General features: G+C 43.0%; 2 protein-coding genes across 6 annotated transcripts in view; one reads left to right on the forward strand and one right to left on the reverse strand.

The window, feature by feature from the left end:
* The window catches only part of ORC3 (origin recognition complex subunit 3), a 96,108-nt gene extending 85,747 nt beyond the window's left edge, over positions 1 to 10,361 (reverse strand). For all 4 annotated transcript variants that reach the window (XM_074990901.1, XM_074990899.1, XM_074990898.1 and 1 more), the window contains exons 1-4: positions 10,127 to 10,361; positions 7,332 to 7,386; positions 2,847 to 2,944; positions 802 to 946 (exon numbers count right to left, since the gene is read on the reverse strand). In XM_074990901.1, the coding sequence (XP_074847002.1) occupies positions 802 to 946; positions 2,847 to 2,944; positions 7,332 to 7,386; positions 10,127 to 10,150 (322 nt within the window). In that variant the 5' untranslated portion in view covers positions 10,151 to 10,361. The remainder of the gene's footprint in view (positions 1 to 801; positions 947 to 2,846; positions 2,945 to 7,331; positions 7,387 to 10,126) is intronic.
* A 105-nt stretch (positions 10,362 to 10,466) lies between these two features.
* The window catches only part of RARS2 (arginyl-tRNA synthetase 2, mitochondrial), a 57,265-nt gene continuing 52,202 nt past the window's right edge, over positions 10,467 to 15,529 (forward strand). The window contains exon 1 of one of the 2 annotated variants that reach the window (XM_074990902.1): positions 10,467 to 10,574. In XM_074990902.1, coding sequence (XP_074847003.1) covers positions 10,536 to 10,574 — 39 coding nt within the window. In that variant the 5' untranslated portion in view covers positions 10,467 to 10,535. The remainder of the gene's footprint in view (positions 10,575 to 15,529) is intronic. The other variant, XM_074990903.1, reaches the window with a different exon arrangement.

A 15,529-nucleotide genomic window follows, 5' to 3' on the forward strand; every position in this document is an offset into this window, starting at 1 on the left:
ACCATCCTGTGCTGTGAGAACTGCCTAAGTGTGCCATGATTTTTTGTCAATTTCCCTTAGCTGCAGGGGAGAGAGGAGGAACTGACAGACCCCACACCAGCTGGGGCTCAAGCAGCAAGGCTGCCCAGTCTCAGCTGGTGCAGGGTCCAGCTATTCCTCACCCTCTCTGGGGAAATGCCAATCCTGCAGGACCCTGTTCGCGCCGAAAGGCAGCTGAAATGCTGCTTCCTGGCCCAAATGAGCTGGTGGGGATACTACTTCCACTCCCTGATGTGGCAAGAGGGAGGGAGCCTACTGAAGATGGGACATGTTTTAAATGCTGTGTCCTGGCTCCAGTGGGCTGGCTGGGAGGAGAGCCTCCTTTCAGTGGTTACTTGTTTATTCAATGTCCCTAGCATGGTGTTAAGCAGATTCTGAAAATATATCTGTGCTCATTGTCTAAGATGGTGTAGTAGGTGATGGATTTGAAACATTAATACATTCGATCCTTGTTTAGCTTGTTGTATGTACTACTATTTTGCAAATGTCTCTGTAAGACTGTAACCATAGTAAATGTAAATATATGATGATGTTTAAGTCTATGGTAGAGATGCTCTCGCTCTGAGTCTGCGTACATATGGGTAAAACAGGAGAACTAAAACAGATACAGCTGCCCTATGATTCTTGTTTGTTAATGTTTCCAAGGTTCATACTGCTTACTTGGATAGCTGGAAGGCGCCAACTCAATTTCCTTTGACCTTTAAACTAAATCTACAAATTTCACACGTGATGCAAAAGCGTCTTAAATTGCAAAAAGGTTACCTAGAACAAGAGCTGCAGTAGGAATTTCACTGGACTTCATCCGACACATCCATTCTGTAGTCTTTGTTTGGAATTCAGAGTGAGATTGTCTCAGAAAATGTATCAGGTTATCAAATAACTGTTTATTCAGTTCTTCTTGTATTTTCTAGAAAACACACAGAGAGCTTTTATTTTACATAGACAGGGAGACACTGGAATGCTGCACTTCCCCATTCTCTCACTTTACTGGTTGTTAAGGGCCTCAAAGCAAATTATCCAGAGTTCAATTCTAAATTAATCTTCTATTTTTCTGTCAACTCTGATTAGAGAGAATAATTTATTAGGTGGCAAAAACAGAAGTGTTGCTTTCTGTTTCCCCTTGATGCTTTGATCAAGTATGCAATTAATTCAGGGATACTGCATCTTTGTTTACATGTATTGTTGCATGACAGGCTGAAAGCAATCTTAAACAGGATTCAGGTACAGAGTTTAAAAAATGTACTTTGCTCTGAAAAAGCTAAAGTGACCTCCGGATGTACAAAATAACGCAACTCTTTTCTGACAGGATGTACATGCCTTCTCTTACTCCTGAAACAGAAGCAACTCAGCTGAGGAAAATATTAGGCCTAAATGATGGAAAAAAATGCATCTTCAACCACACACACACCTTATTTGTCACCATCCCCTCTATTCACTTTTGTCCTTGAAAGATCATTCTCCTATGGGGATCAACATGAAAAATAAAATGAAAAAAAACCCCAGAGATATGGTTTGGCAATATTTTTCTACTTCCTTTGACTATCAAAGGTGTTTATTTGTGGCTCTCTTCCTCATGCCCACAATATTTCTTTTGCTAGTATAGATAGGGAAGTTGTAAAACTGTTTAGGAATATTAGAAAACATAACTGGGAGAGGGTTGCATCTTTATCAACCAAGATATAATCACTTACTTCTTATGATAAAAGTCATTTAGAGGGTTAGCTTTAGGGGCTCTGACTGCCACACAGCTGCTGCCTCCTGTGAGCCTTAGGTTTCCTATCACTTTGCTTTTACTATCACTGCTGCACAGAGTACACAATTGCATTGAGCTGTTCTACCATTACTTTTTACTAGCATTGAGTGAATAATGTATTTTTTGATTCAGTGGACAATCAAAAAACCCACTCCCCCAAAGTCTGCTTTGTTTCAAATCAAAGCTTAAATATTTTCATTGTTTCTCTCTGAAAGGAAAAAAAGTGTTCTGGCTGAATGAAACACTTCCAACATCATCTCAAAATGAAATGTCATAATAGTTTGTTTAGAAAACATCAAAATGAATCACTCTGACTTTTTCAAAAAATTTCCCCCTCATCTTTGGCACTCCTAATCTGTCACTAAAGTTGAGCTACATAGGAGCAAGTCCTGATTTAAACATATGTCTTTGGTAAACACAGTCAGAAACCTCACTACTTACTAGTGCTTTTATGTTTTCAGCCTGTTATATTAAGTTCAGCAGAGTGTGCAGTTCTGCTTTAAGGGGAGGGTAGAAACTGATGAGGAAGAAAACCTAGAAGGCACAATATGTTCTGACATTGCTTTTCTTTCAAAAAAGAAAAAAAACCACCATAATAAAAATCTCTCTTCATCTATGCCATCTTGCAATGTTAAACATGTTTAAAATCTTTTGGCCTCCTGCTTATGGGCTACTGAATTTCACGAGGTATCAAGAAACCAAGAGATTGAGGAAACATTCTATTTTTCCTAAAACACTCTGCTTCACTTGAGGTGGTTATAATTATAGGCTTGGTAAACAGAAGACCCTGTTTACATCAGTTCACCTGACTAAGCACTCAGCCACACTACCACATGTCCATTTTCCATTCACCAGCATGCATTCTAATCCACAGCAGACATTGGGATGCCCTACTCCACATAAAATTAGGATTCAGAGCAACCTAATCTTCACTGGGGGTTAGAAAACACACAATCGGATCAGAAGGCGTAAGGCAACATACCAGAAAATTAACAAAACAAAAACACCAGAAGTGTCGTAAAATTTACAGTTAATATTAAGCAGCAAGGCCCACCTCCGTTTCAGAATTGATCTGCTTCCACAACACCTGACAAGTAGTAAATCGTAGATCACCATCCTCGGAATCATTTTTTCCTTTGCTAAAATAATCAGCTGGAAAAATACAAATAAAGGGCAATCACGTACAGTAAAAAAGTATGAAAACTTTCTTCCAGAAGAAAACTATACAATTTCAGAAAAGAAACATCTACCTTCATTTATTTATGTAAGCTAGCAAGCTATTATTTATTTATCAAACAGCATATATTTCCATCAGGTAGCCAGAACAAGTGAAGAAAGTATGCGGAAGCTGCTGCCAGGAAGAGTTAGTGAATGATCTCTTTTTTACCACAGGTCCCAGACTGAGACTGGCTACGTCTACACTAGCCCCAAACTTCAAAATTGCCATGCAAATGGCCATTTCAAAGTTTACTAATGAAGCGCTGAAATGAATATTCAGCGCTTCATTAGCATGCAGGTGGCCAGGGCACTTCGAAATTGACGCGCCTCGCCGCCGCCCGACTCGTCCTGACAGGGCTCCTTTTCGAAAGGACCCCGCCTACTTCAAAGTCCCCTTATTCCCATCTGCTCATGGCCTTTTGCATGGCAATTTCGAAGTTTGGGGCTAGTGTAGACACGGCCACTAAGAAATAAATGCCTCATTCTTACATACAGTAGCACTTTTCATCTGCAAATCTCAAAGCAATTGACAAAGGTCAGTATCATCACCATCTCTAAAATGCAGACAGTAAGACAACGACAGAAAGGATTTGCCCACAGTCAACCAGCAGACCAGAGCGAATCAGGACTAGAACCCAACATTTGTCCAATTCTCTTTACACTGGGGCTGCATCTACACTGCCCCTCCCTTTCGGAAGGGACATGTAAATACACTGGATCGAAAATGCTAATAAGTCACTGATATGGATATTCAGTGCCTCATTTGCATAACGCCAGCCACGCACTGCATTGAAAGTGCTGTTTTCGAAATGCAAAATAGCCATGTAGATGGGTTCCTTCGAAAGGAAGCCCTGTTTTTGAAAGTGCTCTTCTTCCTAGTGTTTTGTCCAACTTGTTTCAGTCTGCCTCAGCCCTCTCAACCAGTCTTAGGATCATCCACAGTGCCTTGCAGCAGGTCTCTGTTAACCTTACATTATACCATAGTAACATGAGGCCTGTATCAGAAAGACTTTGCCAATATAGCAATGACAGCAACCTTCCTGTGGAGGTACAGTTTGTACCAAAATAAACTAAAGAACTTGGGCAGAGACTGTCTTTTTGTTTAATGTTTGTACAAAGTCTAGCCCAATGAGGTTTATGTCCACAATTAGAGTTCCTAGAATGGATAAACAAGTAATGTTTGCTACCAAATGTTATTCCAGTTCCTAAAAGAAATGACTTATATGAGAAAAAGCACATCTGTGATGTTATCATAGTGTTTAACTGTGTCAGTTGCGGGTACGGATTCCCCTCCCTGACCCCCACACTCCTGACATATGAGGGCAAAACTTTTAAGTGTAGAACAGTAGAACAGGTTAAGTTTTCAGTTCCCACCTCCAATTTTCCCTCATCTCCCTGTTTGTGCTCTTTATGGGAGGAAGCGGAAGGACAAAATATCTGTACTTGAACTTGACAGTTACTGAGCATTACTTAAGTATTAGAACCTAGTGTCTCTCTGCTATGACATTCTGCACTTAGTTTCCTAGGTCCTGCTTTGTTTTAGAATCTCTAAACACTGCCATTAGCCATGAAGTAGAGGCAAAAATGGAAGGAGAAATGGGAAAATGTGCATGTACAGCTTGTAACTACCTTTAACTCTTTCAAATGCACATCAGTCAGCATGATTTGCTATATCTTAGAGGAGAACTAACACCACAAGGAATGGTACAATGGCTGAATGTTAGATTAACAGTTCAATTAACTGTCAAGACAATGCAGGATTTAATTTCTCTCTTTGCAGTAGCAAAGACACGAGCACAAAAATAATGTTGCAACAAAACTGTACTTTTCCTTTAATGATCAGGTACTGAGCAATCTAGTTTCTAGAAAGGAATCAGGTGGTGTGCCTGAAAATGTAGCACTATTGGTGAGTAATGAACCGCCATCAAATATCTCATTGCCTATGTGCCTTAAGAAAGCCTCTCACACATCTCCAGCATCTTTGGTCTTGCCGTATTACTTCTTCTTAACACACAAAAAAAGCAACCCAAATGACCATATTTGTTGGTTTGTGCCAAAATATCTTCTTGTTTTTAAGCTTTCAGGATGCTGGACTGCAGACGCTATACAAAAGTGTGCACAAAGTTCTGGTCCTGAGTGGTACAGAGTACTAGCAATTCTGGCTGAACTTAATGGGATTGAAAGTATTCAGCATCTTGCAGGACTAAGCCAAAAGGCTAGACATAAACTAAAGAGAGCACTGTCTATTTTTTAGACCTTAGCAAAGATTGTGCATATGCAGGGCCATCTGTCACACCTACAAAAGCATACCTAGAGTCATATGGAGACAAAAAAAAAAGGGAAGCAAAATCAGTGTTTGGATGGAGGGACAGACTTACCAGTATTTAGGTGCCTAAGGATCCATTTAGGGACCTACTGGGATTTTCAAATCAGAAAACAACATACTTTTAAATCCCAGTGGCATTAAATGCACAAGCACGTGTGAAAGTACCTTGAGGAGTTATCTGAAACACAACTAAAATCTAGTCCTGAGTAGATGGTGGAAGAAAATAATGTATGCACACACATACAGTGACTGGCCAATATTTTTGACAAATGGCCAGACAAACAAGATACACAAATCTGCTCTGTATCATTTAATTGTACATTTGGCAACTCCCAGATTCTTCTGTTTTTCAGGGGCAGGAGGCAGGAAAAAAAAAACAAAACCAAAAACCTACTAAATGAACAGCATCTGTTTAATCTGAAAATGTCATCTCCTCTACGGAAGTGGTAATTAAGTAGATATTTCACTTAATCCAATGGCAAGCTAAATTTCCTCCCAAAAAGATATTTAAAAGTTATTCTAAACAATGACTTGTTTACAATAGCAATATTAGTTAACATTTGTATTAAGTTTCATTGACCTATTCCCAAAGATAGTGACCATGCACTGGCTACTAAACCAGAGCAACATCTGTTTTAGCAAGATAACTTTCTGCTAAATTAAACACGAACACTTTCAGCAAAAGAATAATTCTACTGTGATGTCCCAAGTCTAGACCATGATAAAGCCAATCACTGCATTAGTTATTTAGTAGTACATTTAACTTATAGTTAGAAAACCTAGGCTAGGCTTCCCAATCTCAAGCTCCCGGAATTTGAGGGAAGAAAATAATTTTTGATTCTATTTAAAGGAGGTGTTACAGTATGTTCCTTTGCTGATAAGAGTCTGCAGTATTTTCCAATTAGAATTAAAATCTGGCTCAATTCCCCACTCCTTTTCTTCATTCATATTGGCTACGTCTACATGAGGGGAAAATTTCAAAACGGCCATGCTAATGGCCAAATTGGAGAATACTAACGAGGTGCTGAAAGGAATATTCAGCGCCTCATTATCATGCTGCCAGCTGTGGCACTTACAAAGTGCCACGTTTTGCTTGTGTGTGGCTTGTCTACACAGGGGGAAGGAGGGTCCTTTTCGAAAGTACCCTGCGAACATTGAAATCCCCTGATAGAAATATCCATTTCAGTGCCTCATTAGTATTCTCCAATTAGGCCATCAGCATGGCCATTTTGTAATTTTCCCCTACTGTAGACACAGCCATTGTCACAGTATTGGACACCTCTGAAGTTAGCAGGGGTTAGGCATGCTAACAAGGCAGCATGCTCAGCCTGGGAGTAAGGATGGATGTTGCTTGAGTCGATCTCAACAGAAACTGAGCAGAACTGTTCATTGGTTCACAGGGAGTTGGTCCTATCTAGTTCTTCTCAGATGGTGAATACCAGATGGGAGCTGAAAGATGAAAGCCTAAATGATAGGGAACAATGAATAAGAACTTCTCTAAGGCTTCAATGGGCTTTTTTTCCCTGGCCTCTTTACCTAAGTCAGGTAAAAGAAGCAAAATATGATCAGCATGCCAAATGACTCATAATTTCTGATTAAGCAAGAATATATTCAGTGCCTACCACTGATTATTTTGGTTTTTCTTGATTAAGCAAGAATATATTCAGTGCCTGCCACTGATTATTTTGGTTTATCAAGTAGATTTTGTCAAGCCAGTAAACAATGTCCATTTACAACACAGAGAAAAAGCTTTCCTGAAAGATAATTTCTATGAACGCAAAGAAGGCAATGAAGGCAGGGCAGAGATGAAGACATTTCATACCAGATAATAACTAGCTGGCGTGCAGCTGAAAAGATGACAGCTTTTCGATATTGTGCTGGCACTGGGAAGTAAATGAAACCCTTATGTGGCCCTTACAAAAGTAAATCAGAGTGGAGGCTTATAGGATCAAGTGATCCCTCTAAAAGCATAGCAACGTAAAACGTACTACTAACCTGTTGTTGAACATAGCCTTCTCTTCTTGGAACTTGGTTTGAATACAAAGCAGCCCTAGAGAGTAGCAAGCAAAATGTGAACTTCAGAGTGAGTTTCCACCTCACCGGGATTCTTAAGGTGTACAGTGAGTAAGCAGAAAAAGACTAATATTTCATATCTCAATGTTCCAATAAAAATTTATTAATTCTGAACCGGCCTGTCAATGACACTAAGGTTCCACGATTCCAAAAGGACTAATTTCTCCATTGTTGCACTTGCACTTCTTTCAAGCTGAAAAACTACTGAAAATGGAGTTTCCCCTTTTGCTCTTCCCAGAGCTGGAGTTTCTCCCCATACATTTTAACTCCATCTCCTAACAAATGTGCTGTGATAAGAAGTGTGACTGAACACTAATTGATAGAGTGGAGAAATGAAAACAACTATTTGATTTATGAAAGAGCATCTCTAACTCACACCTTGAAAACAACCCTAGAATATGAGACTAAGCACTATATTAATTATATTGTACACAAACAAAGAAGCGGATGTGCTGCAAAATACAGATATTGAAATAAGGCAGAAATCATCAACTATAGGCAAAACTGAACTTCTAACATGAAGGTTAAAGACTGATTTTTCATCAGAAGCACTGCTGAGATGAAAAAGAGTGAAATATTTGTTAAACATATGACATATCTCCACAAATTCTTCCAAATTTTTAGGGGACATACTTTGTTCACTGCAGTATGTACTTTGATAGTAACTACAAATCTAAATAATGTAAAACAACTATTAAAATAATGCAAACAAATCCCAGAACACCTGGCATGGAAATTAAAGGAGAAGCATTCTTTGCTGTTTTGTACAGTGACTATCATTCACTGCCAAAAGGGATTTACAGGTTACACAGGTATACACGTCTCGAATCCAGAACTCTCTTGCCAGATTTCAGATGTTGCTGGACATCATTTTAGTTAGCTAGACAACCACTTATCATGAGCTTGGCCAAGCTTCCCATAGCACCATAAAGTTTGTTTACAGTGACCAGTCCTGGTTCTCAGCATTCTGTGCTGTTATTTTGCTGTAATTTACACCTAAATTTCTTCCACTGCTCACTGGGAGTAAGGGAACTTTGAAGTTGTGTGGGTACTTTGAAGTGCCCATGGCTAGACTGCTTGCCGGTGCTTCAAAGTTAGCAACTCCAAAAACTCCGAAGTTTGTGTGCCCAGAATTATGCTTATGAGGTGCTGCATATGCAGAGTAGCAGCTCATTGCTTTTCACTGACAGGGCTAATTTACTTGCCTCCTTCGAAGGAGGGGGCTAGTGTAGACGAGCCCTAGGAGTCTTTCCACCAACTTCAAATCAGACCTTAGGGTGAGGACTTCTACTAAAGAGAACTAGGAGTCAACAGTGGCACACACAGGCCCTGTCTACATGGCCTTTTAGCACAGCGCTGCTGCTATACTAATGACAGGTCTAGAAATTGCAAACAGACCTCCATTTGCAAACTCACATGAGTAATTGGCATAGCTGCGCAAGATTTTGCTCTCAGCAGGGGGGGCCGCTGGCAGTACAGAGGCCGTGTGGACGTGCCTCTGCCCGCTAAATCCCTACCTGTCGCCAGCCCCTTATGCCTGAAAAAACTGAAAGCTAAGGGACTAGAGACAGAGGGCCTCTGTACTGCCCTCTACACAGCACTGTCTACACGGCCTCTGTACTTCCGGCATCCCCACTCTGCCTATAGCGAAACTTTCCATGAGTTTGCAAACGTACCTCCATTTGTAATTTCTAGAACCATCCTTAGGACGGTGCTGCCAGCAGCAGCAATGTGATAAAGGGCCCTGTAGATGTGGCCATGGAGTTCCACAATCACATACATTGATTTTGATGCTTAAGAGATGGGTTTTTGCATGAAGTGGGACCTGTACGTCACCCACAGGTAAAATGAGCTGTAATAATCTAATCTGAAGGGAACAAAAGCTTGGATCATAACATCTTGAGCCATGCTTATTTGCCGTTATTTTTGTTCTCCTTTCTCTTAAGTGCTGGGTGTGGGATACACAATTTTGTTATGCTAAGTAGGGTTGCTTGTAAGTTTAGAAGTCTGCATGTTTTCAACTATCAGTATCATTAATTAAAAAAAACACAGTGATATTCTGCAGTATGAGCTGAGAATAGTATCCCAAACTGTAGTTCACATCCACCTGCTCACTGTCACACAATCGTACAAATCGCTTACTCATATATCAGGCGCTACCTCTGCACAATCTGACACAAAGCAGGGCAGTATATTATGAGGCCTCTGCAGCAAAGTGGAAAAGTGACACACCCCTGAAAGGACAAGACCCTGGGAGCACGTGCATTTACAGTGCAAGAGAAAACCCACTGCGGGGCTGCTGTGAAGGGGCGGAACACAGGGAATCAACGCTGCTCGCTGCCGCCCTGCCGGTGAGCTAAGCCGGCGGGGAACATCCAGGGCCCTTAGGGGACGGAGCTGCACAAACAGCCCGCCCCTGCCGAGCGCCATTCCCGCTGCTCCCCCCGCCCGTCCATCGTCGGGCCAGCAGTCCCCCAGCTCCACTCGCTCCCTCTCTCAGGGCCAACGGGCGGTGCTGTCCCCCGCCCCCAAGAACTCCCTCTCGGAGCTCCCCCAGCGCCCCGCGCCCAAAGCAGGGGAGCGAACCGCTGGGGCCAGGCCCCCCAAGCGCGGAGCGCGAGCCGCCCGGGCACCACTGACTGAGCCTGACCCGCGATATCCCGGCCGGATCCGCAGCGGGGTGTCAATCAGCAGGTCCCCCCCACCACAGCACCCACCTTGGACACGGAGCACGTGGTCATGTTGCCCCCACGCGCCACTGAATCCCGCGTTAACCGCACCCCTGATCCCCGCCCAGCCGAACACAGCGCGCGATAAGAGTCTCAGGCATGCGCAGTGGACGCCAGGCTAACGAGCGGTTTCTCCGGTCGCGGAGCTTGGAATTTAGGCCTCTCCCCTTCACACAAGGGGCAGGGCCAATAATAATCCCCTGCGGCTCCCCCCTGCGAGCGGCCAGGCTCCAACGCCAGAAGGGAAAGAATAGAAACCTTCTTACCCCCCCCCTCCCCCGATGGTACAATCCGCCCCGCCTCCCGGCAACGACGGGAGGAAATGGCTCCTCCTCTTCTGGACTAGTCCATACGCGGAGGGGGAGGAGATGTCTGCGCGGCTCGCTCGCTGAGAGCCATGGCGGCTTGTCCTTTTCGGAGGAGCATCGCCTCTCAGGTAGCGCGTCCCCTTACGCACAGGCTGCTGCGAACGGTCCATCCCCGGTGATTGGACCCGTCCACCTGCCTGTACCCCAGCGCGGTAACCACCCCCCGGCTCCCCACACCCCTCCCGAGTCCCCCGGGTAGGTCTGGGGTGTAACTGCCTTTCCCCACGTGCCCGAGTACGAGCTACGAGGCAGCCCCGGGTGCTGGCGGCAGTTAAAGTGGGGCTAGAGGCCGCGCGCACCCCCGAGTCCGGTTTGAACTAGGACCGCGTTACTGAGGACTAAGGTGGATGGGCCCCGCACGCTCTTCTGTCCCCCGCCCCTGGCTGGCTGGGGCCGCGCTGCGCCGTTTCCCGGGGCTCCTTCTTGGAGGAACCGCTGCTTCTCCCTCAGCTCAGCAGCCCGCTGTGCGTTGGGAGTGGGCGGCGATGGAGCGGGTACCGAGCTCCCCCCTTGGCAAATCGGTGCCTTGGCTGCCGGCCCTCAGGCTCCGTCTGCGCCCCCGGATCAATTCGATTTTATAACTCTGGGGTTTATAGTTCGATTTTGAGTATTCTCACGTCCCACAGAGTGGAGTTAGTGCTGCGGCACTCGAGTGGACAAACATCGGCAGTTGCAACAGTGCATTCTGGGAACCTATCCCACAGTTCCCTCAGCCCCTGATTCTGCGCCTACCCCTTCCCGGCCCTGCTACACTCCCACTGCTGGCAGGGCTCACCCTGTTGCCTGGCTCCTGGGTCCCCACAGCTTGAGGGGTGGGGAGATAGGAAATTGACCAGTACTGCTGTACCTGGCTTGCAGGAGCCAGAAACCAGGTGTACCAGGAAGCCAGGGGCTCACCTGGTCAGCTTTATGGCTCCTAACAGTGGCTGGGAGCCAGGTGCAGCAGCACCAGTCAGCCTCTGGAACCTAATGAATTCGATTCAGAGACATGGCACTTCCACACTAGCCTTCATTCAAACTGTTAAATTTGAACTTGATGCTACACACCCACCCAATTCCAATAATACTGTGATATTGGTATTAGTTCTCCCTAAATCAAGCTAATGGTATTTACAGAGAAGACAGTCACTTGCTACAGTCGAGCTAGCTGCCTTAACTTTGGATTTATCTCATAGTGTAGGTGTAGACTCACTTCACTTGAATCATAGCATGCCTTTGTCACATAGTGAATTTGTCAATGTCAGCTTCCAGCCATTGGCTTCTAGACTGAAGAGTTCATTAGTCAGTATTTCCATTTATTTTAAATTAATCAAAGAAGCCTGTTTAAGCCAACCTACTGCCCAAGATGCTCTTACACCAAAATAAGAGCATCTATTGGGTGTTTGCACCGGCGTCAGGTATACCAGGTGTGATTATTTTCTCATAGACAAAGCCCTGAGACTAGTCAGACACACTGCTGTTTTTCACCTCCTAGGGACAAAATAGGAAGAAGTGTGCTTTCGAAGATAGGGTTTATTTTCAAAAGAGCGCCGTCCACACTGCTTTTTTTCTTTTAAAAGAATCCCTTCTGAAAAGATATTATGCAAATGAAGCATGAGATATGTAAATCAGTGCCTCATTTTCATTTTCCCTCATTTGTATTCCTCTTTCAAAAGAGGAATGCAAGTGTAGACACAGCCAAAGTGTTGGTAATGCTGCTAGACAATGTTGACCTCCCATGGTCCAGCAAATTCTCTGATTCTGCACCAGTCAGGCTTCAAGGATGCCAGACTAGAGAAGTTCACCCTGTTGCTCACTGAGGAAGTGGATATGCTGTACTCTCTTTATAGCAACAGAGAGGAAGCCGTGTTAGTCTATACACTATCAAAACAAAAAGCAGTCAAGTAGCACTTTAAAGACTAGCAAAATAGTTTATTAGGTGAGCTTTCGTGGGACAGACCCACTTCTTCAGACCATAGCCAGACCAGACCAGACTCAATATTTAAGGCACAGAGAACCAAAAACAGTAAGCAAGGAGGACAAATCAGAAAAAGATAATCAAGGTGAGCAAATCAGAGAGTGGTGGGGTCGGGGGGAATTCTTGACCTTCCCCCCGACCCCTCCACTCTCTGATTTGCTCACCTTGATTATCTTTTTCTGATTTGTCCTCCTTGCTTACTGTTTTTGGTTCTCTGTGCCTTAAATATTGAGTCTGTTCTGGTCTGGCTATGGTCTGAAGAAGTGGGTCTGTCCCACGAAAGCTCACCTAATAAACTATTTTGCTAGTCTTTAAAGTGCCACGTGACTGCTTTCTCTTTACATCAGTGTGTGCAATGCATATACTGAATATCCCCATTTTCCCTGAATTATATAAACAACAATGTTAGATGGTGAGCCAATCTGTAGATGAGTAAAGGTGCTCCTGATTCCTTAGGGTTTGAACCCCAGCACAACTCTACACACCTATCTAATGCTTTCCCCATCTTCACTGCTATTTTTCTTTAGCAGCATAGTGCCCTGCTTCCAGAGTCTCTCCTTTCGCCCTGTTGAAAAACTCCAGCAGGATGTAAGAGTTCCAGCAGTATAAGGTTAGATAGGTATAAAAAGTGCTCAATTGGTTTGGTTAATTAACATATATGCTTTGCAGTTTGTGTAACATGTCGTAGCTGTTTTGCAGTTGTGGGAAGGCCTGGAAAGAAGCTCTGCTTAGTTGAAAATGGGCTTGTAACGTGGGTCCTTTGGACTAGACCTAGAAGGTGACAGATAAGATTGGAGAAGAGTCTTTGAAGAAAAGCCCCAATTATCAGGATGATTCTGACTGGTTTTAGTAAAGAAAGGGATTCAAGAAGAAATTACCACAGTCATATAGGTTCCAAGAGTAAGGTGTAAAAAAACTGAAGACTTCACATTTTATTGCTTGTGTCTTCTTTCCACTTGGAGCCAGCCAACCTGAGTTTCAGTACCCTTGGTTCAGTCCTTTAATAAGTAACTGATCAATGCTTATAATTGCATCTTGCTGTAGAAGTATTGCTTAGGCCAGGGGTAGGCAACCAAAATAGCAAAATGAGCCATTTTTTCCAAATAGGTAAAAAAATCAATAATTCAAGAGCCACAGTGCATGTGAATATGAGAGGGTGCTTAATAAATAATGCCAAACCATGCTTTCTGTAACCCCTATTTTAAGAACAGCGCACACAATGATTTGTAATGCGATACATGTTTACTGCAGGATGTTCACAAACTTTTTTCATGTTCTGTTTCCTCAGACTTTACGTATTTGTTTATACCACAGTCTTCCTGACTTTCACTCCTGAACCTTCTCTCTCTCTGGAGGACGCTAGGGGGAGTTATCCAATGTTTTGAAATCGCATATTGTTTGCTATTTAGATACAAGTTGTTCAGTTTTGGACTTTTAGATATTCACCATTTATCAAAAATAATCAGGATGATTTTTTTTTCTTTGCAATTATGGATACGTTGGGAGCTACAAAGAAGTCCTTAAAGAGCCGCATGCAGCTCCAGAGCCATAGGTTGCAGACCCCTGGCCTAGGCATTTAAGGCACATTTGGATAAATACCATTTGTCCTTTGAATTTAATAAAGGTTTTTATGGTTATGTTGATGATGTGGTGATACCCTTTATTAACAATAATAATTCCAACAGGGTTTTTATGGTTATGTTGATGATGTGGTGATACCCTTTATTAACAATAATAATTCCAACAGGCAGCTCCCCACTGCCAGAATATTTCACTGACATGCATAGCTACTCTGCTTGGCACTGTGGTGTATCACTGCACATACCTAACATACTGGCAATTGTAGTGTGCAATGTAGCCTTAGCCATAGTAACCGTAGGGACTCATATTAATGCACTGTAACAGTTATACTAGCTGCACCAAGGTCATACATCAAACTATGGATGAGAGTCCATTATAAAATGGAATGAAAGACCTATGAAGAAAACCAAAGGCACGGGCTTTCTTTTTCTTGAGGACATCTGGAGTGCTCCAAATGAAAGGAACTCTTGCCCAACCAATTACTGGCATTAAAAGCCGCTAAGGTCTGGTTCCAGGTAGAAGCTCTTCCTTGGCAGTTGAAAAAGGCCACTGAATAAGAAGCTGCATTGAGAACAAGAAGTGGCTTTGTGGTTAGAAGGTGATTGTTCTTCAGACACATTTGATTGTGGTGATCAGTTTTGGTTGGCGTCATGTTTTATCTCATTTAATTTAAAAAAAAAAAAGCTATAACCACTTGAATCAATGAATTTGATGGTTGTCTAGCTTCCAGGATTGCCCTGGGAGTCTCCAGCAATTAAAGAATAACCTTTAATTAAATATTATGTATGAAAACTCCAGGAATACATCCAACCACAGTTGTAACCCTAAAGTTGTATCTGTCGTTTGACATGTGATTTTGTAACAGATCCAGGTCATGCAAAGGTGAGTATAATAACAATAGTCCTCCTGAGCAAGGGTCCAGAATTCTTCACATCATAGTAGGAGTCCAGACAGTGGTAGCTTCTCTTCTGGGTGGTATCCCTGGGTAGCGTGGGCCCTCATTTTACTTAAGTCCTTTGGTCTAGTGACAGCTCCTTGGCTGATAAGTATATGGTAGTTTTTAAACCCTACGTAATGAGGGAAATGTATCAATGATCTGGGGTGTGGGAGATATTGACCAGATAAATTAAGTAACAGAATATAGGGGAAATAAAAGAAAACTCACAGTAAACAACACAGGAAAACACATTGCATGAAAGAAGGCGGGGGGAGGGGAGAATGGAGTGATGCCAGGAAGGGAAAATATGGAACAAAAGCAAAACTGAGTTAGTGCTTGTCTACATAAGAAAGTTAATGCAGAATAAGCCAGTGGATGGATTAACTATTTCTGATTAACTGTATAATGTGAACACTCTTATTCCAGAAAGAAAGTACTTTATTTCAAATCTTCTTAATCCATTTGGAAGTAGATCAGGATTAGCTGTTCTGGAATAATTCCTCATGTAGAGACTCCAATAGTAAGTTACTTCTAAAGAGTTGATGTGT

This window comes from Carettochelys insculpta, chromosome 3 (genome assembly GCF_033958435.1).
Source record: "Carettochelys insculpta isolate YL-2023 chromosome 3, ASM3395843v1, whole genome shotgun sequence".
Classification (NCBI taxonomy): domain Eukaryota; kingdom Metazoa; phylum Chordata; order Testudines; family Carettochelyidae; genus Carettochelys; species Carettochelys insculpta.